Source organism: Stegodyphus dumicola, chromosome 2, assembly GCF_044657685.1.
Source record: "Stegodyphus dumicola isolate Sdum_Otavi_A_Nest chromosome 2, ASM4465768v1".
NCBI lineage: Eukaryota > Metazoa > Arthropoda > Arachnida > Araneae > Eresidae > Stegodyphus > Stegodyphus dumicola.
In genome coordinates this window covers 37,563,808-37,589,161 of record NC_140769.1, presented here as the reverse complement: position 1 = coordinate 37,589,161, position 25,354 = coordinate 37,563,808, and the positions used below count along the sequence as shown (strand labels likewise).

The following is a 25,354-nucleotide window of genomic DNA, read 5'->3' as shown; positions in this document are numbered from 1 at the left end:
TGTTCCGTGTGGTTATGATATTGATACGAGAACTGAACCTACTAATATTTCATCTGAATTTTTAGTTTCTCTAAAAATCTTCCAATAATCAAATTTCTTTGATTTCCTACAACTTAATTTTGAATGTCGGGGAAGTTACACAAGTCTTGCATTTTATACAAATATTACAAAGTTATTGAAGTTAGGAATTTCAGTCTACTTCAACTGTTAGCCTACAGAGTTCAGAAGTTTTTGATATCTTATTTCCACAGTTCAAATGTACTCTTAATGTGAACTGATAGCTTAAAAACCAAAGAATGTTTTAAGACTTTATTGAATGCACCAATAGCTTATTAAAAACAAATTTAAACTAACATCTTACTAAGAATAAACTTGGTATTAAATATCGGACATTAGGAATTTAAGCAACAGTTCAAATATTTCTTCATTTAGCATTTTTTAGATTTTTAATTTTGGAGTAGAACTTTCTACACAGAGCACTTTTGTCATTTAGAAAAAGGACACAACTTTTTCCAAGAGTAACTCGATTTGAAGCAATATTTTGTGTTCGCTAATTTTTCTCCTCTTCGGACTGAGACACAAATGAGATAGTCTATAGACTATTTTTGCAGTTGAATCAGATTACATAGACTTGATATGCGGATTTAAAGAACCACAACACATTTAAATGATTTTCCAAACATTTTCTCATGGTCACTTGTCTTATGGCATCTCATGCTTTCAAATGGTGCTACGAAAGGCTGTTCCCAATGTATGCGCAAAGTTCCATCTGAATGTTTACAAGCTTTGATGTTCAACTGCGGATTTATCATATTTTCAACAACGGGCATTGCTGTAACAAAGACGTCATGGGATAAATTGGCTGTCATCTCTGGAATTGTTACGTCTTCGTCGACATCACCAGATGCAGAACCTTCCACCAATTCATAGTCCGAGTTCTCAGCATCATTTTCATAGTCAAAATAATATTCATTAGCACAACTAATTGGAAGCCCATTCGATGCCGTATCACAAGGTTCTTCAGCAGTCAGTATTAAAGGTTTCACTAGTGAAACTTTCGGAGTTTCAGCATCATACTTAATATTTGCTTGGAATTCATCTTCTGCAACTAAACCTGTTCTTTCTTGTGCAATATATGGGGAAGTTGTTCCATGTCCTTCGTAATAGTTTTTCACAGCTCCATTGCTAATAGGTGAACACAAGAAATCATCATCTGTAGTTAAAACCACGAGTCTCAGGAATAATGTTGCTGCTTCAGTACCACAACGCATTAAGATAGCTGTAGAAAAGCATCTCATATTGTCTTCACGGTCTCTTAAAAAGAAAAAATGCAAGAAAAATTCAATACATCTGAAGAAAGTTAATACTTTATGTTGTACATTAATCAACATAGTTAACAGACGAGCTTGAATTGAGTGAAATTATAAGAGAAAATGTTTCGAGGATTAAACATACTGGCAAAAGTACGAAGTACATGGTTTAACAAAAAGTCAGCATTTTATTTTAATGTGCAGAACAATCAAAATTATTACAAACCGCAAGAAATAAATTTCCAGATACATAAGCAAACGTTTAACACTGCGATTTCTGATTCATGTGTTTATGGCAAAGCCTCCAGGGCTATATACCTAAGGGGATGGATACCTTCGTGGAGGACTCGCTGAGCGAAACTGGCTTGAATGCATGTTAAACATGAAAAAACCACGAAAACATCCATGCACCCATCCCGTTTGCGGAACTCAAATCTCGGACTTAACTACCAATATTCAGGCCCTTAATACTTAACTAGCGACAAAAGTAAATCATGTACATAAAAATTCACTATATTACGTATGATACAATAATTCCCTAATTTTTATATTGCTGGAAACTTGAGTACAAATATCTGCTTAAAATTCTATAGTTCGGCGTTTCTTAACTCTTTGAAGGGCGGCGGTTATCTACATTAACCACCTTTTTTATTGAACGTCTTGCTCACTCGTGTGAGTAGTTTTCAAAACTGATTGTTTCTGAAGTTCCCTTGTAGCTCACTAAATGGCAATCAAGAAACATAAGCCAGTAGTTGATGCAGCAGTTAATCTTCAAGAAAATAAGCATCAGCCATCGAAGACAACATTACGACGATGTGCACTCTGCAGCACCAAGAAAAAGCCTGTAAGAACAGTGTGGGAATGCAGCACATGCAAAGTTGCACTCTGCTTGAAAAAGAAAAACTGTTTCCATGAGTACCATAGACCGATTTGTTCTCTGGGCGGTGGTCACTGACGTTAACCACCAGAAGATTTTTCCCACGAGTCTTCAACAAATTATGTGCAATTGTCACAAATAATTTGATTGTGACACCTGATATAGTAAATAAAACAAGAATTTTGCTGAAAACGTTAATTGCATTTTTCTGCCCCTCAAAGAGAACTCTTGTGACCCTAAATGGTCTTGGGTTCGCGAATTTAAGTTCGCTAAGGATGTTATGATTTTGAATATAAACTGCAGATGAAGAAATGTTTTGGTGGCTGATGTACGATGTATAGGTGTTGTATAGTATGACAAAAGTAAAAAAAAGAATCAGTAAATAAAAAAATGTACAATTTAAGCATAGTATACAAAAAAAGTTACTTTTTGGATACAAATCAGTTTCAATAAAAGGTATGGTTTCCCCTGACTGAAAGCAATGTCAAACACCTACGAGGAACGGAAAGATTATCAATGAAGAGCTGGAGCATTCTCTCCCTCTCCTGTAGAAGACAGCTTTCAACCTGCCAAACTGTTTCTGGGGGTGATAAGCAACTAGCAATCCTTTTCCCTAGAATGTCTCAAATATGTTTGATTAGGTTCATATCTGGGGAACATGCAGGCTAATCGATTTCATTCAGCTGCAAAACCGCAAATCATTTGCGGTTTTGCAGCTGAAGATGACGGTTCGGTAAAACCATCGAAACTAGTCCTGTGAAAATTTTGTAAATTAACGCTGATTTTTGTTGTTTGACTTCTGAATTAGTAAATTTGGTAAGTTTTACTAAATTAACTTGAATAACCAGCGCTAGTACCATTTGCGTTTCAAAAGTGCGTCGATTTCCAGATGAGCAATATGGAAGACTAAGTTAATGATCTTGCATTACTGTGATCACTTTCAGTTAGTATCAGCAATTTAACATTTTCCTGAAGTAAACTGCACGTGCTGAGTGCTACTTCATGAATTATACCTCAAAATTTGTTTAAGACCATAATAACATAGTTGGCAAATCCAGAATGAGACTTTTGCTCAAAACATTGCCAGTCCTCCACAAGCAAGAATTGAAGGTGGCATGTTTCAGTTCAATCAATAGCATTTGTTTTAGGCTATTTTAACCCAAATGTATATGCTTCCAATAGTGATAATATTTTTCCAAATCACACTGATTGAATTTTAACAGGATCGCTACCATTTACAAGATTGTTCGCATCTGGCAAACTGAACTTGCCAGGTACAAGAGCTCGTTACTGATTTTCTTACTTAAAGAACAATTGTAGCAAATGCGTGCAGTGTTTAGGTATTTGGCGTACAGAAAATGTTTTATTTATATTGCAATTTCTGGTGCAAAACCTTACAAGACTATCTGCGTCAATGGCTGAAGCGAATATTAAAAATAATGTTAAAAAACTGCATGCGTGGAGTTACAACAGTTAAGACTGGACAAATTTGAGGAAAACCGATTACAATTTATAGTAAAAGCCAGTATTTTGAAAACTAACTTATGAGGCAGCACAAAAAGACTAAATACACTTGGCCAACTGAAATGGATCACTTATTTCTCAAAACATATGGTAACCAAACTCTTAAGTGGTGTGGTGGTGTATTTAATTACGGCAAAGCACACTAGGGCTATCTGCCTAAGGGGAGGGATGCCTTTCGTGGAGGACTTTCTAAGGGAAACTGGCTCGTATACACGTTACACATGGGAAAAACCACGAAAACACCCATGCAGCCAGCCCGTTCACGGGATTCGAACCTCGGACCGAACTACCAGTGTTCAGCGACTTTACCGCTCGGCCGCTGGTGGGCCCCCAAACTCTTAAGAAATGTTTAAAAATCCGCTCCACTTGTTTGGATCGGATTTCTAAGTATTTATTTTTTTTTCTATTTGTTTGTGGAGGGTATTTGCTTGGGAAATATCAAACGGCGTTTTCAAGTTCTTGACGAGAGACTCGTTTAAGACTAATGGAAAATAACGTATTTGCACAGGAGTTTCGCATGAATGCACAGAACGGATGAGTATTGCTTATTTAGGTCCGAGTTGCAATAGCTGGCACCGAGAGCAATACTATTTTACATGGCACCTTCGAGTACACTCCTGCTACTATATTTACTGCTAAATGTAATCGTATACCCAAGGTTATATAGCTAAAACAAAAATTTAAAGGCATAAAAATACAGATAAGACCTTAACTCATGTGAATGGAATGAAAGATTTCAGACTTGGCAGCGAACGTGTTAAAAACAAAGCTTCCGAAACATTTATGTAATCCTTCAGCAATGATTTCAGTCTATTTATATACTTGAGTAATCGTACATGACTGATTTCATTGTAGAGTGGCAAATTACGACGATCTCATTTCAACAGATTAGGCATCTAGTACTTTAATTATATGTTGAACAGTTAAAGTTTTACTCATATTTCATTTTATTATGGGGAGATAGCATTTAAAATGCAGAATAATAATGCATTGTCCCAGGCTTATTACGCTTCATAATACCTACTTAACAAACCAGTTAAGCAAATAATTTTATTACGATCGCATATCATTTTCATTACTTATTATCTTGCATTAAAGTTAGAGTACTGTTGACAAAGGGGCAGCAGGCGGTAAGCATGAGCGAAAATGATTAGTCATTTTGTACGAATTAAACTAGGATTGTATCCGCTATATTTACGGAGAAAGGAAAGCCTCAGCAATGTCCGTTTTCTCGCACAGTTAAGTACTTTTCTGGCATACTTTCAACAGGTTTTTAGCGTAGGCCAACAGGAGTATATATTTCAATCATCGGAATATTTTTACAATTAATCGTAAGTGCACAAATACTTTAATTATATTAAGTTTGCATTTGCAACGTAATTCTACCAGATTTCCGGTGCCTGTAAATTAATATGCAATATAACTGATGGAACGCATGCTTACTGTTCAGTATTAATTTTACAAAATACAAAAGCGGAAACTAGACAAATTTTTTATTTATTGTATTTTCAATATTCCAGGTATTTCATTGTTCCTTGTGGATGTTTAATTGTTATAACTTAAAAGAACATAAGGCGGGTTTTGTTTAATGCACCTATCTGAGAAAAATTAACAAATACTATAATTTTGCCTGGGTAGAAGACTGGCAAATATAGAACACTTTGAAGTTATAAGCTTGCATTTTATTTGGATTTCTAAATGACCACTTCCCCATTTTGAAAGGTGATATTTTGAAGTTGAACTTTCTGCCCTGTTAACATGACAGGAAAGCTAGCTGCTACAAGGCTTGGGCCAAAATTCAAATCTTTGAAAAGGCATGGATGTTTTTACATGTGTAGAGTTCTTGCTACCCGACATTAATTAATGAAACTAATCCAATTTTCACGCCGATTTCTTAATAAAAAGAAATATATACATCTAATTATTACGAGTTCAAGTTAAGTACAATGAAGGGATTACAGATGTCTATTCACAGTGGCCGTTTCGCCGTGAATGCATATTATTCTTTACATGCATATTATATGTTGCCGTATTATATTGATTTAGTTTAATAATTCTGTTTATCTATCGTATATTTAAGAGATAATTTTTCGTTATATGCCTAAATATATGACAAGATATAATAAAGTTTCTTTCCTTTAAGAATTTTGTTTACCTATTGTATACCTTCGGCTACCGTAAATTTTAAGAAAAAACTTTTGCAATTAAACGTATCTTCTAATTACTAAATATTACCTAGAATGAATTTTTTCCTAGGAAAGCAATTTATTTGAAAGGGAAACTAGCCGATTAAAATTTGAAACAATGACGGATCATGTAATATTGTACCTGCATAATTTTGAAATAGATAAAATACCTTCTGTTACATCAGAGGTTTAGCCGGAGTTCTATTCGATACTCACATAATTTTCTAACTAACTATGTGTAATTTCTTTACATCTCATATTTGTAAATATATAAGCAAGCTTTATTACATATACAAAAGATAAACAAAATTATTAAACTAAAATTTAATTAGAGTATAATACGGCAAGATATAATAGTCATGTAAAGAAAAATATCCCAACGGCAAAGGAAATATCCCAACGGCGAGACTGGATTATGGCCTTAACCTTAGTAACAGCTGAAAAGTTTCAAGTGTACCTCCATTCAGAGATTTACTTTTACTTATATGGGGAACATGAATTTTCACTTTAACATCCGAAACTAAAGTGCAAGTTGTCTTTAATCCGTTATTCATGAAACTAAGAACACATTAATGAATGAAAAATTCAAAAACTGTAGGAGAATACTATCTATGCAGTATCTTCCAATTGGTCATTAGCTTTGAATTTTTCGACGCACCCAAAATACGAATACTTATCATAATTTCGAAGTAATATCTGAACATGAAACAGCAGCACTGAGATAAAATAGGGACGAAACAGTTTTTTCAACTCCCAGAAAAAAGAATCACACTGATCGGCTAACCCCAACGTTAAACGGACTACGCGAAACTAAAACAAATCATGCCTGTTCCTTGAATTATGGCAAAGCACATGGGCTATATGCTTAAAGAGATTATTTAGCAAAGAAAATTGGCTCGAATTCATCTTATCCTTTGGAAAATAATGAATACACCCTTGCAGCCAGTAAGTTATTTTTAAGTCTGGAGAGACTTACGTGTGCAACAATCTTACCCACTCCATGCCTGGAGAAACAGCTTCGATTTTCGAGACTGACAAATTCATTCCAATTTTATCCCTTCACTAAATTTTCGAAACAGATTCTCGTAAAAAATCTTTAGATTCACCATAATAGTAAAATTAATATTACCGAAACTTTAGATGAATTTTCAAGAGCTTTATGGAAGCTAATTTTTTAAATTGATCATTTATTACAATTATTGTAGTACTGCTCAGAATCATTTGTATAAAGCTAAAATATGAAGGCTGCATGCCTTTAGGATGTAAACTACTTACCTACATCTACTTTGTAGGCTTGTTGCGTCTACTTGATAGAGGATGGGAACTGAAGAAGTGCAGTGGCTAAATTGTACTTGATTGATACACCGAGAGCTTTCCAAATACTCTGAAAAATATTAAGTTCACAAAATTGATGAAAACCATACTTATCTATACTAAATGTAATGTGTAATATAAAGTTACAGATCAAAAAGGTGAAAAATAAACTTATCAAAAAACACGCAAGGTCATTGCCCAAAATAGCCATTTCAATCACATTTATGGTAATGTCCGATGTTTCTTCAAGTATTTGATTAAAAAATTCCAACTTCGGAATTTACTGACAGTATCCAGATATTCGAGACATTTACATCCAAACAATGCCTTGAATTTCCTATTTTTGAGTGCAATATTTACAATTACGCAATATGTGCTGTATTAATAGCTGCTGCTGTTAACTAGCAACCCAATTGTTTATCTTGAATATTTATTTACAAGAAACGTATTGTATTGTCTGCTCGAGCGAAAGAACGTTTTAGAGTACTTTACAAAGGAAAATTAGTATTTATGCAACACATGGAGGAAATATGGAAATGCCCAGTAACTAAAAATTTGAGACGTAGCAGAAGTTTAATAAAGGCCTCTTCAAATTAAAAACACATATGCCAATTTTATGAATCTCATGAAGTATAATTAAATTAAACTAATACATTTCACTTTCGTATATATTTTGTTTTTATCGTTCTAGTTATATTGTGTAAAATATGAGCTTGTACAATTCAAGTTATCCTTCTCACGGCAAAACAGATAAGGGAAGAATCTAAATTCCGATTTCAAACTTTAAATTACAACAATTAAGTTAAAATAATGCAATTAAATTGTTATCAGTTTAGTAATTAAATACGAGCCTACAGAATAGGATAAAAGATTCGCCCGACACGTGCCTCAGTGAAGCATTCGTACAACGAATAGCCTTGGTAAGAATCAGGTAGTGCCTCACTTGCCTAGGGTGAAAAATAGTCACTCTACACTGGCAACGAAAATTGGAAATTCACATTAATGTTGCTAACTTTAGACTGAAACACCCCAAGAAGCACAATACTTAAAGCAATTAAATTTCTAGTATAATTATTTATGATAATTTTAGAACAAGGGAAAAAAAGCAGTAAATTTTGAACAAATATATGTTATGGGGAATCGTATATCCGTCAGTCATTCGGAAGCAAAAGATTTTTTAAATAAAAATCTTGGCTCTGAAGAGAAACCTGCGTCTGATAAGTCCTCCAAACCGATAGAATTGTTAAAGAATAAACTATGGTAAAATTAAGTTTTCGCCTTTTTTTAAATTACTTTTTACTTTCTTGTACGGAAGAAGTATTGTAGTCACAAAAAATTCTGATTACCATATCTCAACCAAAATATCCATTTTGACAGCTATCGAATGCAATTTAACGATGTTTTTGCGCGATATCTGTACGTAAGGACAGAATAAAGGAAACTTTTCCCCAAACGAATTATAAAACTGATTTAAAATATATTCAGAAGAAATGTTTTCGTGGCGTCTGTACGAACGTATCTCGCATAACTCAAAAACGAGTAGTCTCAGAAGGTTGAAATTTTGTATATAGGACTGCTATAGCATGCAGTTATGCATCTCCTCCTTTTGGTTGCAATCGGATGCACCAAAAGTATATAAATATGTATATATATACCTACTCCGTTACTCGGCTCAGTGAAATTCGATAGCGAAAGGAGTGTAGCCTGCCCGAAGACGATACCGCATCCCAAAATTGCTGCTCGTGTTACTAAGATCTACCGGTTGTTGCGAGACTTCATAATCAGTGGGGTTAAAGAAATGTACAGCAACGTTGAGTATTTCGGTAGTACTCCATTATCAATAACAGATCTCATGTACCCTGGGTATTGGAACAGCACAAGCCGCAAATACTTTATCTGCAATACCAGAATTGTAAGCAAGGCGACCATTGTTTCCATTCGGTTACAGAGAAGAATCAGCGTGTACTATGGCGCGTCTAGTGCTGCAAATAGCTAAATCATTCACATTGTATAGTTTTTTTAATGAATGCCGCTTTTCCTTATGCCATACTAATGGTTGCAATCGTGTGGGAAGCTAAGTTAGATTACGGTTACGTGAAAGCACACGAGGTCTTAGAAACGGGAAGGCACTATGAAGGCGGGGAACTTAAGGATAGAAATTTCTTAGAAACTGTTTCTTTAAGGGAAATTGGCATATATTAACGTTACATGACGATAAAACTAGCCATGCAGCTAGCTTCTTCACCTGTATCAGTTCGAACTATCAGCATTCAACTGGTGTTAACCAAACGTGTACTAGCGATGCCCTGAGTGGGCACAAAGGAAAGCTAGGTTATTTGAATATGACCAAAGCCACAAAGACCATTTGCCTATGAGGAGGTATACCTTCGTAGAGGACTTTAAGGAAAGTAGCTCCTGTTCACTTACACAAGTGAAAAACAGTGAAAACCAAACATGCAGCCAGCCCGCTCGCCTAGAACACAAATGAGCTCAAACTGTCAATATTCAGCTGCTGGCGGGACCTGCACACAGGGAGGAGCGCGAAAGTTTTCATTCCTATTTATCGCAATATCAGAGTTCCTGGATTAGAGTTCTATTGGGATACATATTCGATTTATAAATTAACGGTACTGTTAATCACCACCGAGAGTAGAAAGCGTTGATTTAATGTGATGTTTGAAGGCAATACCGATTACCTTGATTAGATGCATCCCTACTGAAAAATCGTAGGTACGTTGAAGAGCACTGAGGAACTGTTTGACTAATAATTTTTCGCCGATCTAATGCTCGAAACGATAAGTTATTTTCAAAATGGTGGGGTATTAAGAATTCCATGCAAAAGCAATCTATAAAACCGAAAACAAGAAACTTTGGAACCTCTGTAATAAAATATCTTAGAGAAATACTTTTTCGGGCTATTTTCCCATGTAGTTAGCAATGTTTTCACTTGAAACAATGATAAATTTGGTATCTATACAACCTTGCTATGTGAAAGCGCCGATAACAAACGTGCTACGTATGCGCCTCTGCTCTTCTACCACATATATACTTTTTTGCGATATTTTGGATTATCAACTATTTAGAGGACATTAGCTTCGTCATGAACATTTTTACATAACTTTATGACAAGAGTGCGAATAAGCAGGAAGCACCCAAAACGGAATAATAAAACTAGAGTTTTGTTGGTGTTTATTTTATTAAAACTTATTTTAAAATATTATACACTTTCCAAAGATTTGGAATCAATGTCTTGAAAACGCTCTTGCAGCCAACTCTTTCACAACTGTATTCAAACTGAGGTCGAACTAGGAATGTTCAACCGTCAAATCTGTCTGCTACTAATAAGCTTGAAATTCTTTACAATAACGCTTTATATCAACTTTGGAAGCAAATCTAAAATACTCACTTTTCCACCAGGTCGAATCATATGTACACATTTCTGCTAGAAATAGTCGCTTAGCCACCATGGCCATATGCATCACGGAGTGTCGTTCTTTATTGCAAGTTACTGCAGCTCTAGAAACGCAGTTTATGTATGGTCTTAAAGCACTGAAAAGAAATTTAATGCGAGTTATTAAAAAATATTAATGTTTTTAAATAAAGTAGACTTTCCCAACATCGTAAATTTACAGAATCATATATAGAAATTTATCCGAGGAAAATATGACATTGTTTTCATTCTTAAGTACCTAGTTTGTTGCTTAAAGTATTTCTAAAGAACTGCTTAAGAGAATGAACGACATAGTTCAGGACAAAAGGGAAAATGGCTCGTATTCCTATTACACATGGAAACTGATGTTTTAGTCATGAGATTGCGAACCAATAAAAACCTTTTTAATGCTGAATCAGAATAAAGATTTTAGACATGGGTATCGCATTTGATTTTCAGATTTGTTGACTTTGTTATCCCCTACTCTTCCTCTTAATAAAATTAATGAGTAATGCGATCTACTGGCTTTCAGTTAGATGACGCAATTTAAATTTTAGCAGTTTAAATCTTAATACCGTTATTTCTATTATCTGCTAGACTGAAACAATACTAACACTGTTGAATTTATTTCCCCCCCTCAAGCAGCTGAATCTTTCTGGGAGATTTTAAAGATTTAATACAACATGCACAGTACTACACATCCAATTCTTCCACGTTATCTCTCGCAAAAGCGCGGTGGAGATCATTAATAAAAGTGACGATCATTTTTTGGCCATGCTACGGGACAGGTGTATGTGACTGAAAGACTCAAAAAGAGTCTAAAATTGGAAGACATTTTAAAAGAATTAATTTAAAAACATTAAAATCTCATGTTTAAAATTAGTATTTTGTCGGCGTCATCTAAGAAATATCCGAATAAAAGCGGTAGGTCAAATACTACATCAGTACCAAATTTAGTTTATCTACATGCTTTTAATTCTTGTGAAAATAAAGACTGTATAACCACCCAGGAGTCTTAAACGTCATCCAGTCTATCCCGGTCTTGTATCCAGAAGTCAGACAACGGATATTAGCCGACAGATCATGTTCAATATACATGAGGTAAATGTGAAACTCAATTTCGGCACGTAGTAATGCGTCACCATATCCTGTGCGAGGGTTTTACGAAACATAGGCTTTCATTCTTGCCATTTCTTCCATAATAGCATCGTCCATCTCTACAGTTGTAGAAAACCTGTTAGGATTCATGTGGTTTTATACACTGTAAGGTATTTTAATAAGATAGAATATTGGAATTTATGGCAGGCCATTCGATAAGAACTGGCTAGGTTTAGGTTACCTGAATATGACAAAACCTCGAGGGGTAATTTTTCTAAGAGGAAGGATGCCTTCGTGGAGGAGTTTCTGTGAGAAACTGCCTCGTAGACGTTAGAAATAGAGGGAAAACCATACAAACAAACCATTGAACCAAATTCCGTTTGCCTGCTTTTTAACACTAAGTGGAACTACCAATACTCAACGTTATTAACCTCTCGGCCACTGGTGCACCTGATCGGAACTGGGTACAAATCCACCCCGCACTGATACTAGTGGGTTAGGTAAGAGTCTGAAATCGGTGTTTAAAGGTCTGGAAAATTCCCTTAATACGAGATACTAATGGTTTGGTTTATTTGTTTAAGACAACTTTCGAGGTTTATCTACCTAGAGATACTAAATGAGCCGCAAAATGCAACATTGAGACGTAAGTAAGCTATCTGCTAGTTTTATCCGAAATAATTTCGTGCAAGAAACATGTACAAAGAAAACCGATGTTCGAGAGACCTTCAGACTACACAAATACATTTTTAATATTAATTTAGGGAATATTTACGACATACAAGTTGTCCTACGATAGTCGGCAAATGTAAAACCTAAAAACACTAATGGAAAAGCAGTTTGGCGCTATAGTTAATACACACTTTGAGTCATTTTACTCTATTCGGATAATTTCATTGCATTGAAAGGAAAAATTATTGTAGTTTAAAGCTCATATATAATTTTATTTTTAGTTTAATTGAAAAAATAATTTAATCATCCGCAGTAATTATACATTTAGTGAGCGGCGTTTTTCACGAAAACTTCAAAATCTTCGTTAGATTATGCTAAAAACTCTACTAACTGCGAAAACATACATTCGACATACAGAAACAAAGCGTTGGTCAAGTATATACACGTTTATCCAACAGAAAAATCTATCTGAATTGGCCTGCTGCTTCAGTCTGAATGCATTATATTTTAAAATATTTTTTCAATTTCCAAAAATAAAAGAGCAACTTTTCAGCTAAAGCGACAGCCCGGTGGATAAATACCTCATGTGCCTTTTTAATTATTATGAAAAATTAAAACAGATTTTTACACATTAAAATGAGATCCAAACTCTGAAAGTATTTTACTGAAGTAAATTAAAAGTAAATGTAAATTAAAAATGAAGTAAACTTTCACTATTATGCTAAATTAACGTATAGAAATTATATGTTCAGAATTCAGTTTCTTACCTAAATCTACAATATCCACAGCTTGAATTTTCTTAACCTTAAGCAATGGGATGCTATAAAGCCACTGTATAGCCTGCCAGAAAGTTCTAGTGTGAACTAAGGTAAATTTCGATTCCTATTTCATTATGAAAGCCCAATTAAACATTTTGCTGCTACTGATCAGATTTGGTTCTGTTCATGCAAGTAAAATGATTTTATAAGCAGTCAAGAAATAATCGATATTACTAAATACGTTCACACTCGTAAAATAATCAAATTTGTCAACACTCAAAAAATTACTATTTAGAAGCTACCATTTCCTAACAAGGCAAGATTGAATTTAGATTAAAATTTATTAAATTCCGAGAAGTAATTGGTTTGGTTCATTTCGGCAAATCACGCAACGGCTGGCTGCCTGCCTGAGTGCAACGGAGTCTTCGGGGAAGACTTCTCAAGGAAAACTGGCTCTTATTGATATTAGATGGGAAAAACCTCGAGAGTGCCTATGTACACAGCCCGTTCGTTAAACGAAGCTATTAGGGTTCGTGGTATTAATTCGTCTATTGCCGAGAGCTATATGAAATTAATTTTTCGAAAATGCCAACTGTTAATCAAATTTTAGTTTTATTTAATTTTAAAATGTGTGGGAATATTTTTTACTGGCGCAACATAAAAGAAAAAGTATGCATTTTTTATGCTTTGCGAGTATAAAATGTCCCTACACATTTAATATTCCCATACCTACCATTTGCCAGTATAAAATAGTTCCAAAGGGAAAAAAATTTGGGATGAATTGTTTCATGACTTCCCTGATCAGCCCGTTAATGTTACGCGCACATACTCTGCGAATTATGAGAATTTTATGAATAAGATTTGCCTAAAAGTTATTTACAATTTTCCTGGAATGTCTATAAAAGTACTGTTGTTTGAATCAAAATTGTCTACATGAAGGCAATCTTTTAGACACCTTTATTTGAATACCTGAAGTTTTCTTAAGTTTGCTAGCTAAACATCACTGCCTTTATTACCATTTCAGTTAGTTATGCAAGCTTATGGCAAATTATTGCAAACTATTTAGTATAACCAATAAACCACACCATGAAAAGGATATTTAGCATGATAAAGAATGCCTTCGTGGAGCACTTAAGGTAGTTGGCTGTATTTTTACACGTTAGGAATCATTCACCAGAATTTCGGTTTGGTTTATGGATTACGGCAAAGCCTCGAGTACAATCTCGAGTATCTAAGGGGAAGAATGGCCTCATGGAGTACTTTCTATGCGAAACTGTCTCATACATGTTACACATGAGGGAAATACGCCCATGCAGCCAACTCGTTGACGAGATTCTAAACTCTGCAGTGTTTTAAGAATTTATCGCTCGGCCGCTGGTGGGCGATCAGAATTTCTGAGTCAGTATATCAGAGGTTTGAGTAAGAGTTGAGAATTGTCGGGATTGGAAGTCTTACTCACCGATAAGTGTATATGAACTCCTCAAGATTAATCCGATATTAGTTAAAACTGTCCTGCTGGACAAATACAATTTATAGTTCGTTGCTTAACCTAGCATTTAATTTCGAAACATTTTGATGGTAATTACTACCGTTAAATAAAGTAAGAGTCTCGTAAGCAATAATAATGATAAGACGATTTTAAAGAATTAACACTAACTATTTCGATGCTTAAATAAGTGTAACCCGGTCGCGTTTTAGTTAAAAGAAACAAATTTCGAATGAGAATGGAAGTTTATGCTGGCCGTAGATGAAACTGTTTTAATGTAGTTAAAGGAAGCACTTGTTCAAATTTTGATTTCTGTAACTTTTGAAACTGGACATTTTAAGATCAAGATGCATGAAAGCAAGTCAAAACCAAATGAAATATCGGAATTGTTATTAATATTTAAAGTATTCAGGCTTATTTTTGCAATCATTTTCAAGTAGCCGGATCTGTACCTTTCAATAAATCATTCTAAACTTCAAATGTTCTTAAGCGATGAAGTGAAAATCCAGTAAATTTAGTTTTATAGTTTAAAATTCATTTCTTTTTAACATACGAAATATGAAGGCGCTATGGTTTGCAGTGATTTTTAATTCGCGTAATTTTTAATTTAATTTAGTTTAGTTTTAATTTAGTTTACTTTCCTATTCCATTAAAATGTTAAAATTTTTTTATTCCGTTTTATACACCCGATTTCCTTGAAATCCTTTCATGGGTACATACTTAAAAATGGAAATAAAGTATTACAAGAAGTTTCAAACTTCCGTAAAGATTTTTGAATTTAGCTTCGAGTTTCTCGTAAATGTTTACTTAATAGTCAAACTAATTGCCGCGACTTAGTTTGAGTATGGCTAACCACGCAACGACTATCTGCCAAAGCAAAAAATGCTTTCGTGTAGGACTTTTCAAACGAAATTAACTCGCATTCACTTTCCGTATGGGGAAAGCCTCGAAAACACCTAGGTAGCATACGAATGTGAAATACCCGCGTTTATTGCTCTTGCCACTCAACCATACAAATGGACCCTTGTAGAATTTTGATCGCTAAATCAGATCGAGCAAAAACAGTCTGCCAAATGAATTTTAAAATAACTTACAGATTCTGTTAATTTTTTACCATTGTGCAGTTGCTAACATTCACAGATTGAATGGTGAAAAGATTAGTCCTTGATTACTAAGCAGCCTATGGATTTTTAGTGATGAGATCTATTTTTAAATTAAATAAATGTTAAAATGATTGTAATTTTGTGCCAAATTAGAGTATTTTTACTACATTCGCAGCTAACGAATCTTATTTCACTGCATTATACAGAATAAAATGTGTACAATAAAATTCATTAACTTAATTTACAGTTTTAATATAAGTTTTATTTTAATATTCTTGATCAAATATGCAACCTAAAATTATGAATTTCCATTATATGAATTATATTAAGCCATTAACATAAGGAAAAGTGATCACAAAATTGATTAAATGTACTTCCGTTCAGCTCTCCTTTGAAGTATTTTACCCAAATATAATTCAAAATAAAATACTATGCGAGGGCTGAAGAAATTTCACTTCTTGATGTATTTCGAAGAGTATTTTTACGATAAATTCCGTATGTTATGAAGAACAAGTTCAAATTCTTCAAAATTCCGATCATTAATTCTAGCATTCAAATCGTTAAATGAATATAAAGTACCCTAATCTTTAAAGTAAAAAGCGTAAAACGAAATCAACAAACTAAACAAGTTTTATTCTACTCTAAATAAACCACGAAGAATTTATTGAAGTAAAATTTTAAATTACACCCGACTGACTTCAAATGATCCCTAAACTTAAGGTTCTTCAAGTTTACGAGTTTTATTTAGTAAATTACAGAAGCTACTTTAAAGTGCGTTTATATGTCAGTCTTTTTCCTCCTTACTGCAAGAATAGCTGCTTCGAGAAACTTCAGTAAGAGCAATGAAGTCTAAAATTACTCACAGCAATATCTAGTTACTTAAGTAATCAATTTTAAAACTTTACATATTCCTTCCCTTTAATAAAAAAAGAATTCATCATTCCAAATTTGGGTACTGTTCTATTATCAGGACGAAACTCAGAATTGTATGTATATATGAAAGTACGAATATATGTGTGCGTATATTCGTGCATATATTCATAAATTTCTGAATCCGGTCCCAATAACAGAACAGTGCCCAAATTCCAAGTATTACACTATCAATATATTTAAATACCGAAGAAAAACACAATTTTTTCCCCTTCTAAAATTGTAAACGTGCTTAAAACTCACTCGCTATGTTAAACATCTAGATAATGCAATAAATGTTTTTAACTATTGTAATAAAATTACTTCTAAATGCTTTACATAAATTTCATATTTAAAATTTTAGTAAATTTACTTTTAATGAAACTACCAATGTATGATTATTTTAAACAAAATTATTATTTCATGTAAAATTTAGTAACTTTTTACCGGCATAGACCCGCAAGAGCTTCCTCCGTCTCTAATAAGCCTTCGTAACTGTTAATAGTTGTATTTCGTAAAGAGGAACATTTTAGGATTTTTTGAAGACAGTTCTCTCCGCTGATCAAGGAAACGAAACCTGCAATCGCAAAAGAAACATATGGCAAATATTTAAAGATGGGAAAAAGAACGTTATCCAAAATATAAATTAAGTAACAAAATGGGAACTCACTACACAGAGAAATGAGACCTAATAACCACATACTGACAGCGAAAACTTCAGAAACTAGGAAGAAAACAAAGCATTCCAGATTATATAAATAAGTAACTGTTTTCAAGTGACGACGTTTTCTTCTTAATATATATTTGTACACCCCACGCGGCAGATTGCGAACCCAATAGCATTATTCTATTTATTATGCACATAAAAAGCTTCCATTTTGTTTTTTAGCAAAAGATCTCAGTTTCCTCGCCTATGGAGATGCGTATTTATTGCTTATGATTACTGTAATAACGCTAATATTATTAGAAAAATGCGTACAGTTAGAAATTCTATGTAATTATGCGGAATCAGATATTCTATATGAATTGCAGAAATGAAGTAATGATCATTATTATGTAGTAAACTACCGATTAAACTGGCTTTTATGGGTCCGGATAAAGGCCAAAAGATGAATTATGATATGAATATTCGCGAACGCTATAAAAAGTTGTATTGCTACGTTATCCCGATGATTTCCTTAAACCATGGGTTGCCAACCTTTTTATGAAGAGTGACACAATCTGAAAAAAAAAAGTTATTATTACCACTTCCAACTTTTCGAACATACTAAAAAAACATAAAAAGGTGAAAAAATGTTATCTATAACTAGATTATGGGATTTTTATGCAAAAAGCACATTTTTTATAAATTAAAAAATAATATTACATTTAAAAAATAATATAATAACTAAAAAAAGTACACATTACGGCTTTATTAATAAACCTTTTTAAAGGTTCAGTCAATTAAGTCATGTATAAAATTAAATGAATAATTTGAAATACTTAATTCTAAATAAATATTAAACAGTCAGTATTTAAATAATGTAGGTTTCAAAAATTTAGTTGTTTTTTTTCCTAGTCATCTATTTGTATTAGGATTAGTTCTTGAAAATGCAAACAAAATTAGGTGTTTTAGGTGCATACCAGTTAACCTTGAACGATATTTTGATTTTATTATGTTCATTATGCAAAACATTTGTTCACACACATATGTTGATACAAATCTACAACAATATCTGACAGCCAAATCGAGTAAATTTGGCAAATTGCATCTCGGTATAAATTTCTAAAATTTAATAATTTGATTTTATCAAAATATTTTGATTTTCTGTTTAATATTTTGTTCATTATACAAAACATTTGTTCATATACATATGTTGATCCAAACCTACAACAATAGCTGACAGACAAATCGTGTAAATTTGTACAATTGCTTCTTGGTTTAAATTTCCAAAATTCAATATAATTTGGATCACTTGCAGATGAAATAAGTTCTTTATATCTTCTTGTCAGTACAGTATGCTGCTGTAGGTCAATAATTTCGATTTGGATTTTAGTTGGGTAACATCTAATGTCTTGCAGGTAGATTGAATTATTTTATTTATTCTAATGTGTTTATATGTGTAAGGAAATGATACAAGTGACAAGTGACGGAGGACGCGAGCACCACAACTCTACCATAGCGGTTAATTGGTATAGCGCCGCGTCCCCCTTGTCTAGAGCACCCCAAAATGGTATGGGGAAAGGTGAGAGGCCACATGGACTCCTGACACCAGTCACCGATTTAAAATACAGTGCCATACAAGGACCTTGGCAGATAGTGCATTGCCATACAATAATACTTTGGTTCATGCAGCATTTACATTTGAGGTACTACATTACATATAATGGCATATTACAAATAGTACATAATCTTACATATACAAAGACCCATACAATGAAAATATACGTATTACATTATATTATTTTTGATTACGTGCATGGGAATGTTTTAGATATAGAAAATTATATTAAGATTTATATGCGATCCAAGGGCAGCATCATGTTACATTGGTTCGTATGTCTTGCACCAGAACTTATGACAGGTAAATTATGCATACATGATACATTATACACTATACTGATATATAAGGAAGTTGTTGCGTGCCACTGTTAAAACTTCGTCGTGCCACACTGTAGCGTGGGTGCCGCGGGTTGGCCATCCCTGCCTTAAACTGATTGCCGGCTAGACCTCAGCTGATAGAGAAAGACCCTGTTAACAGAGATTCTATTTTATTTTCCTAACTCCGCCTCACTAAGAAATTGAAGTTTGTTTTCGGACTTTGTTCGGAAGTAATGAATTATGCTACTTTGTTCTGCAAACACTAATCCATGCTGTGCTGCAAGGAAATTAAGAATCTGTACTGTGCCGCTTGAAAATGAAAGGACAAATTATAGTGTTCAAGAAGCAATAAAGGCATGTTGACACGAAACAAAAATTCTACGAAGAACTGATAAAAGTACGAGCAAATGTACGAAACAATATTTTCCTAACCGAAACAACAAAAGGTGATTACACATTTGTATAACGATTTTGGAGTCGTTTAATTTATGTTTAAAATGTAAATTCCATCCCAGTGCTTTTCATATTCCATCAATGGCGTTCAGCTTGCACCTGGATAAAGTCCTTTTCAAGAAACCAAAGGCATAATAATCCATAGGTGAAATTTCAGAAAACGTTTTAGGAATATGTAATCTTACGTTGAAAAGATATATGTAAGAAAAAGAATATGTAAAAGATTAAATTAGCATCGTAAATTAATTTCCCTTCTCTATTCTAAAAATAGCAACATCTATTTGCACTGCGTCATTTCGAGAAAAATCTATGTCATATGACTCTTGCGTAATTCTGGTAATGTAAACTGAACTCAAGCAGCCAATAATAATTTTACAGCAATATTAACTGTTCAGTTAAAATGCTTTGAGAACTAAAACTAACTCAGTTTGACTTCAGATTTCATCCTGAACATTACACACTTGCCTTTCTATGCTTTGGCTTAGCTTCACTGCTGTCTGTTTGCTGCTGTTTTCTTGCTACAAAATTATCAAAATTGTAAGCCTTTTGGAACAGGTACAATTAATGTGCCAACTTGATTGTCTCCGCAACATGTTTGCTAAAATAAAAAATGAAGATTTAATCTGCTTTCCCATCCAAATTTCTGCTCCTGACGCACTAAATGAATTTAAGATCATACAACATTTGATATATATATGTATATGCAATACCTGTCAGGGCTTAATTTCTAAATGTAGAAGTGTGGGAGCCCTATGGAAGACCGTCAGGAAAGAGGAACAAGAGTAAATAAATAAATAAAATGACTTTTAAAATTATTAATAATTTATAAATTAAATAGTTAATGATTATCAAATTAATTAATTATATTGCACTGATATTAATAATCAATATTTATTAATTATTATGTAATTGATAATTTTTATTTAATTAATTCATAATTAATTTATCATTATTTATTTAAATAATTAAAGATTGTTGTTGTTTTGTCCCTATTACATAGAACAATGGTTGCCAGAGCCTACTTGGAAGAGAGGTTGGATTTCTATTTTCCTCCCCCAATTTTGAGGAAGGGGATACGGAGGTCTTCCAACCCTCTCCTCTCCCGCCAAGCCACACGAGAGACTTTCGGCGCGCAGTATATTTAGAGTGCTGCCAGTATACACTGACAGTATACACTTACAAACATCCATGTCTTCTCCCGGATTCGAACCCGAGCCCTTCGATTCCGTAGCAGGCTCCCTAACTACTATACCGTCTAAGCAACAATAATTAAGGATTAAATAATTAAAATTAAATAAAACATAAAGAGATAAATTAAAATTTAATAAGCGATTTTTAATACCATTTACTGCTTGAAAATAAAATTTTTGAGATCAAATGTCTACTGAAATTGTTGTTCAGTTACATAAAAGAAGTGCTGAAGCCTTCTTAGGGCTCCGGTGCGCTCCCCGGCGGTATCAAACTATCAAGTACCAGTATTAGTATATCAATGTATATGGCAATATCTGTATCAATCAGTGCTATCGAGTTATGCACCTATTTTCAAAGAATGTAGGGGAACGTTTCATAATATGACTAGTTGCTTTGTCTTGATGAAGCTTCACCCTTTGAAAGTCATTAGGGAAGGAAACTGAATTTTCAAAACATTCTCTTGATAATACGTTAAGCTTATTTCAACATTTTTTTTTATTATTATTATTTATTTTTTGTTTAAGAAAATCCTACCACAATGATAAACCCCTCACTAAAACTTTCGTTGCATTGATGGAACAAGGTTTGTACATTTTTCTCTCTTCATTTTTGTGTAATAAAAGGCCTTTCTTGGTTTCAATTATTTAAGTAAATCCATGCTTCATCAAGAGTCATGATGTAATTCAATTTATCTCCTAAATATACCTAAATTTTCATACAGGGTTCTACATGTTCTGCGTAGAGTCATTTTCCTTGAAAAATGCTGGCGAACATCATATCTTTTATCTTTTTTAAGTAGTAAATCTTGGCTTATTATATTATTTATTGTTGCTACAGATGTATTTAAAAGCTGTGTAACTAATTTCTGTATAGGTGGATTCTCTCTTTCTTACCAATGATTTACTTTTAGACACATTCGAAACAGTATATATCTTTTTCGGGTAGTCATTTGGAATCTGTTTCATGTAGAAGTAATGACCGGCTGTTTTTCCTCTTTCGATTAAAAACGTTGCTTATTTCTCACTTCGAAATTTTAATACTATGTATTTCACAACGTATCCGAATTATAGAAAAGAAGTATTTCTCTTCTGAAAGCACAAAAACATATCCTTCCATCTACAGTTTTTTTACATATGACATTTTGAAAGAAGAATAAATTTAAAAGTCCTCCCCCATTGGCGGGTCCATAGCCGACTTAGGCTTGGCCACTACTAAAGACCATAAATGATGGCCATTTTAATGTGGAAGCACCTAATAGGTGGGTTACTTTTACCTCCTATGAAAGGACGGACAATTAAAGCCATTTTTTGCGGGATTCGATACCGGGTTCTTCGGTATCCCAGTAGGCTCCCCTAACTACTATACCATCTAGGCGGCAGAAATTCAAAAGGAGCTATCGATATTTATCATTTCAAATAATAATCTGTTGCGAGAAATTTTAATTCGGAAACATGTGCTTTTTTTCAAATTCTTCATTGAAATCGTTCTAAAAATGTGTAATCCTCTGTAAATGCTAGAGTTCAGTGGAAAAAAGGCTAAGATGACTACTAAGAATGAGCTACGAAACCATTGGTTGCTGAATCGCTATGATGTTGTAGAGTTCCTCACTCTTTTTGTCTAAAGTAAATGTCCAGGAACCAAGTGAACTTTTAAGCGACTTATCGCTTAGTTCAATTAACTAAAGTCATAGACTCAAGAGTTAACTACCCTTTGTTTCACTCAAAATAAGATGAACAGTTGGCCCCTTTCTCGGGCTTACAACAAACAACAAAGACTCCACTTTGGCTTAAGCTCAGAATAAGAAATGAAAACTAAATTAGAAATAACTAAGAATTTAACCGAAGCTAACACAATTCTAACGTAGTAATTTAATAAATAATTAAATATATTAAATTAATACGTTAGAATTGTGTTAGTAACTTAATTTAAACTAGCCGGCGGATATCAAAAGGCACGTAATATACAGCCGAGCGTAACAGCTTGAAGAGAGATTTAGCCCGAAAGTAAACGCGCGCTACTCAGGATTCCTAGCTCTTTCTCACGAAATAATTTAAACCTTCTTTAAATACTACGTCTAACTCATTTGCATTCAACGCGATTCTAAAACCTCATTCGGGTAGGGAGTTGTAAGTAGAAACAAGAACTGATAGGAAAGCACTTTAAAATTAAAATAACTGTTATAAAATTAGAATATACTGTTACGGTTTTTGTATTTAGTTTGCTATTTTCAGCAGAATTGTAATTAAAACTGTTTCGTTTCCCCATGCAATGCAGCGAGTGACGAGTTTCAAGAAAACGCGCATTTAATAAATAGATATCTCGTAATTGCTTTTACTTTCCAGAAACCTTGAGAAAATACCAGAAGCTTCGGCGATAATTCTCTGCAGTTTTTAAATTTAATGTTTCTCTTGGATACTGGGCGTTTATTGAGAAGGCAACGGGGAGTTGCTTTATTTATTTATTAGGATAATTAATATTTGTATTAAGGGATATTGCTTATTTCATTGCAGTTTTGTTATATGTAATACATTTTTATAAAATTTTTAGTCCAAAGGGATTTGAGTCCCGAAGGACTATTACTTTCGTTTTGGCATTTTGCGTCAGACTCCTATAAATGTCGGTTCACTTTTCAAACTGTTGCCACAAAATGTCAGAGTCCTGCATTATATATGAAGAAAAAAATAATGAAAAATCTGCATAAATGTATGTATATTTCTCGCATTGTGATAAAACAACGGTATCTAGAACGATCCAATTTTGAATGACGTAATCCTACTGCGAATATGGACATCTGAAATCCCAAATTTGAAATTTGGAATTTGTTTTATTATCGATTTCATATTTTGTAAAACTTTAACGAATTTTTGATCAGCAAACTGAAGGATTTAAAAGCGAGCAAAGGCAACACTCTACGGGAGGGGAATTTTTATATCTCCAGCGCATCGAACTGTGCATCGGAAATTCTAAAGATATGCCCATTTTAAAATTATTTTTGTGACATTGCTATTGAACTAAATTTTATGGTTTAAGTGCAAAGAACATGATATTTAATAAATAAAGGTAACAGACAAAACGCTAAATAAACGCCCCTTTGGACGTAATTTAAAATCTGAAACATTTCAGATTTTTTTTTAATTTTTTTTTTTTTTTTTTTTTTTTTTTTTTAATTTTTATTTTTAGTCCAAAGGGGCTTTGACCCTGAATGTCTATTGTTTTCGTTGAATCACTATAAATGTTCGTTTCACTTTTCAAACTGTTGCCACAAAATGTTAAGAGTCCTGCATTATATTTGAAGAAATTAAATAATGAAAAATGTGCATAAATGTATGTATATTTTTCGCATTGTGATAAAACAACTGTACATAGAGACATTGAATTTTGAACGACGTAATCCTACTGCGAATATGGGCATGTGGCAGCCCAAATTTGAAATTTGGAATTTGCTTTATTATCAATTTCATATTTTGTAAAACTTTAACGAATTTTTGAGTAACAAACTTTACGATTTGAAAGCGAGCAATGGCAACAATCTAAGAGAGGGGGGAAACCTTTTTATCTCTAGCGGGGGAAACTGTATCGGAAATTCTAAAGGTAGGCTCTTTTTAAAATTATTTTGCGACATTGCTATTGAACTGAAATTTATCGTTTAAGTGCGAAAAACATGACATTTAATAGATAAAGGTAACACACAAATTATTTAAAAAACGCCCCTTTGGACGTAATTTAAAATCTGAAACTTTTCAGATTTTTTTTATTTTTATCTTTTATTTATTTTATTTATTTTTTTTTTGGGGGGGAAGTTGCTCTGCAGAGTAAAATTCTGCGCAGTTTTTAAATTTAACGTTTGGTGCTGTTCCTTTAAGCCATTTTTCCAGTACATTTAAAAGCCAGACGAAGGCTGGCTGCGTAGCTGTTAGCTAAATTATAAAAAATTTATTGAAAGCTGTTTAATTTTCATTTCACTGCAAACTTTGAAATAAAAAATTCAGTAGTAGCCTTAGGCACTGTACCATACAAGGATACTTACCAAGTCATTGAAGACTAAATTCATGCCCTGCTATTAGACAGCTTTGGAAGAGAACCAACTAAAGACAGTTATACGTTAAGAAATAATGATGCATAAATTGTAAATATTGTTTAATGAATGAATCTTTTATGTAGCTTTCAGATAATTTTGTTTATTATAAAAGTTTTTTTTTTTTTTTTACTTATTACGTGCTCCACCCTTAGGTACTACACGGAAAGGTAGGGATGTTCTTGCAGGGCCTTTTAAGGAAAACGGTTTCGTATCCACGTTAAAGATGAAGAGAACCACAGAAACGCCCATGTAGCCAGCCCGTTCGTCAGGACTCGAAACGCAAATTTAACTACCAGTATACAGCTCGGCCGCTGGTAGGCCTGATACTTAAGCTTTTTCGAATGAAGTTTTTCATTTTAGAGCATCTGTAACGGATGCACCATTCCT

General features: G+C 33.5%; 1 protein-coding gene across 1 annotated transcript; it reads right to left on the bottom strand.

Moving 5' to 3' along the window:
* Window positions 1–295: 295 nt before the first annotated feature.
* LOC118195361 (uncharacterized) lies at window positions 296–17,489 on the bottom strand. The gene is made up of 5 exons (XM_035366664.2): window positions 17,335–17,489; window positions 17,112–17,241; window positions 10,618–10,760; window positions 7,173–7,281; window positions 296–1,314 (listed from the first exon to the last, which is right to left on the bottom strand). Exons 1-5 carry the CDS (start codon window positions 17,363–17,365, stop codon window positions 645–647), a joined length of 1,083 nt encoding a protein of 360 aa, XP_035222555.2. The 5' UTR covers window positions 17,366–17,489; the 3' UTR covers window positions 296–644.
* Window positions 17,490–25,354: the final 7,865 nt, after the last annotated feature.

What these genes read in the sequence shown, in the direction of transcription:
- LOC118195361 (XM_035366664.2), bottom strand. Translation starts at nt 17,365, where the DNA reads ATGTGGTTATTAGGTCTCATTTCTCTGTGTA. An exon ending in TGATTCGACCTGGTGGAAAA is followed by an intron (nt 7,282 to 10,617) that starts GTGAGTATTTTA and finishes AATATTTTTCAG; the next exon opens with AGTATTTGGAAAGCTCTCGG. An exon ending in AGCCTACAAAGTAGATGTAG is followed by an intron (nt 1,315 to 7,172) that starts GTAAGTAGTTTA and finishes TTTCTTTTTAAG; the next exon opens with AGACCGTGAAGACAATATGA.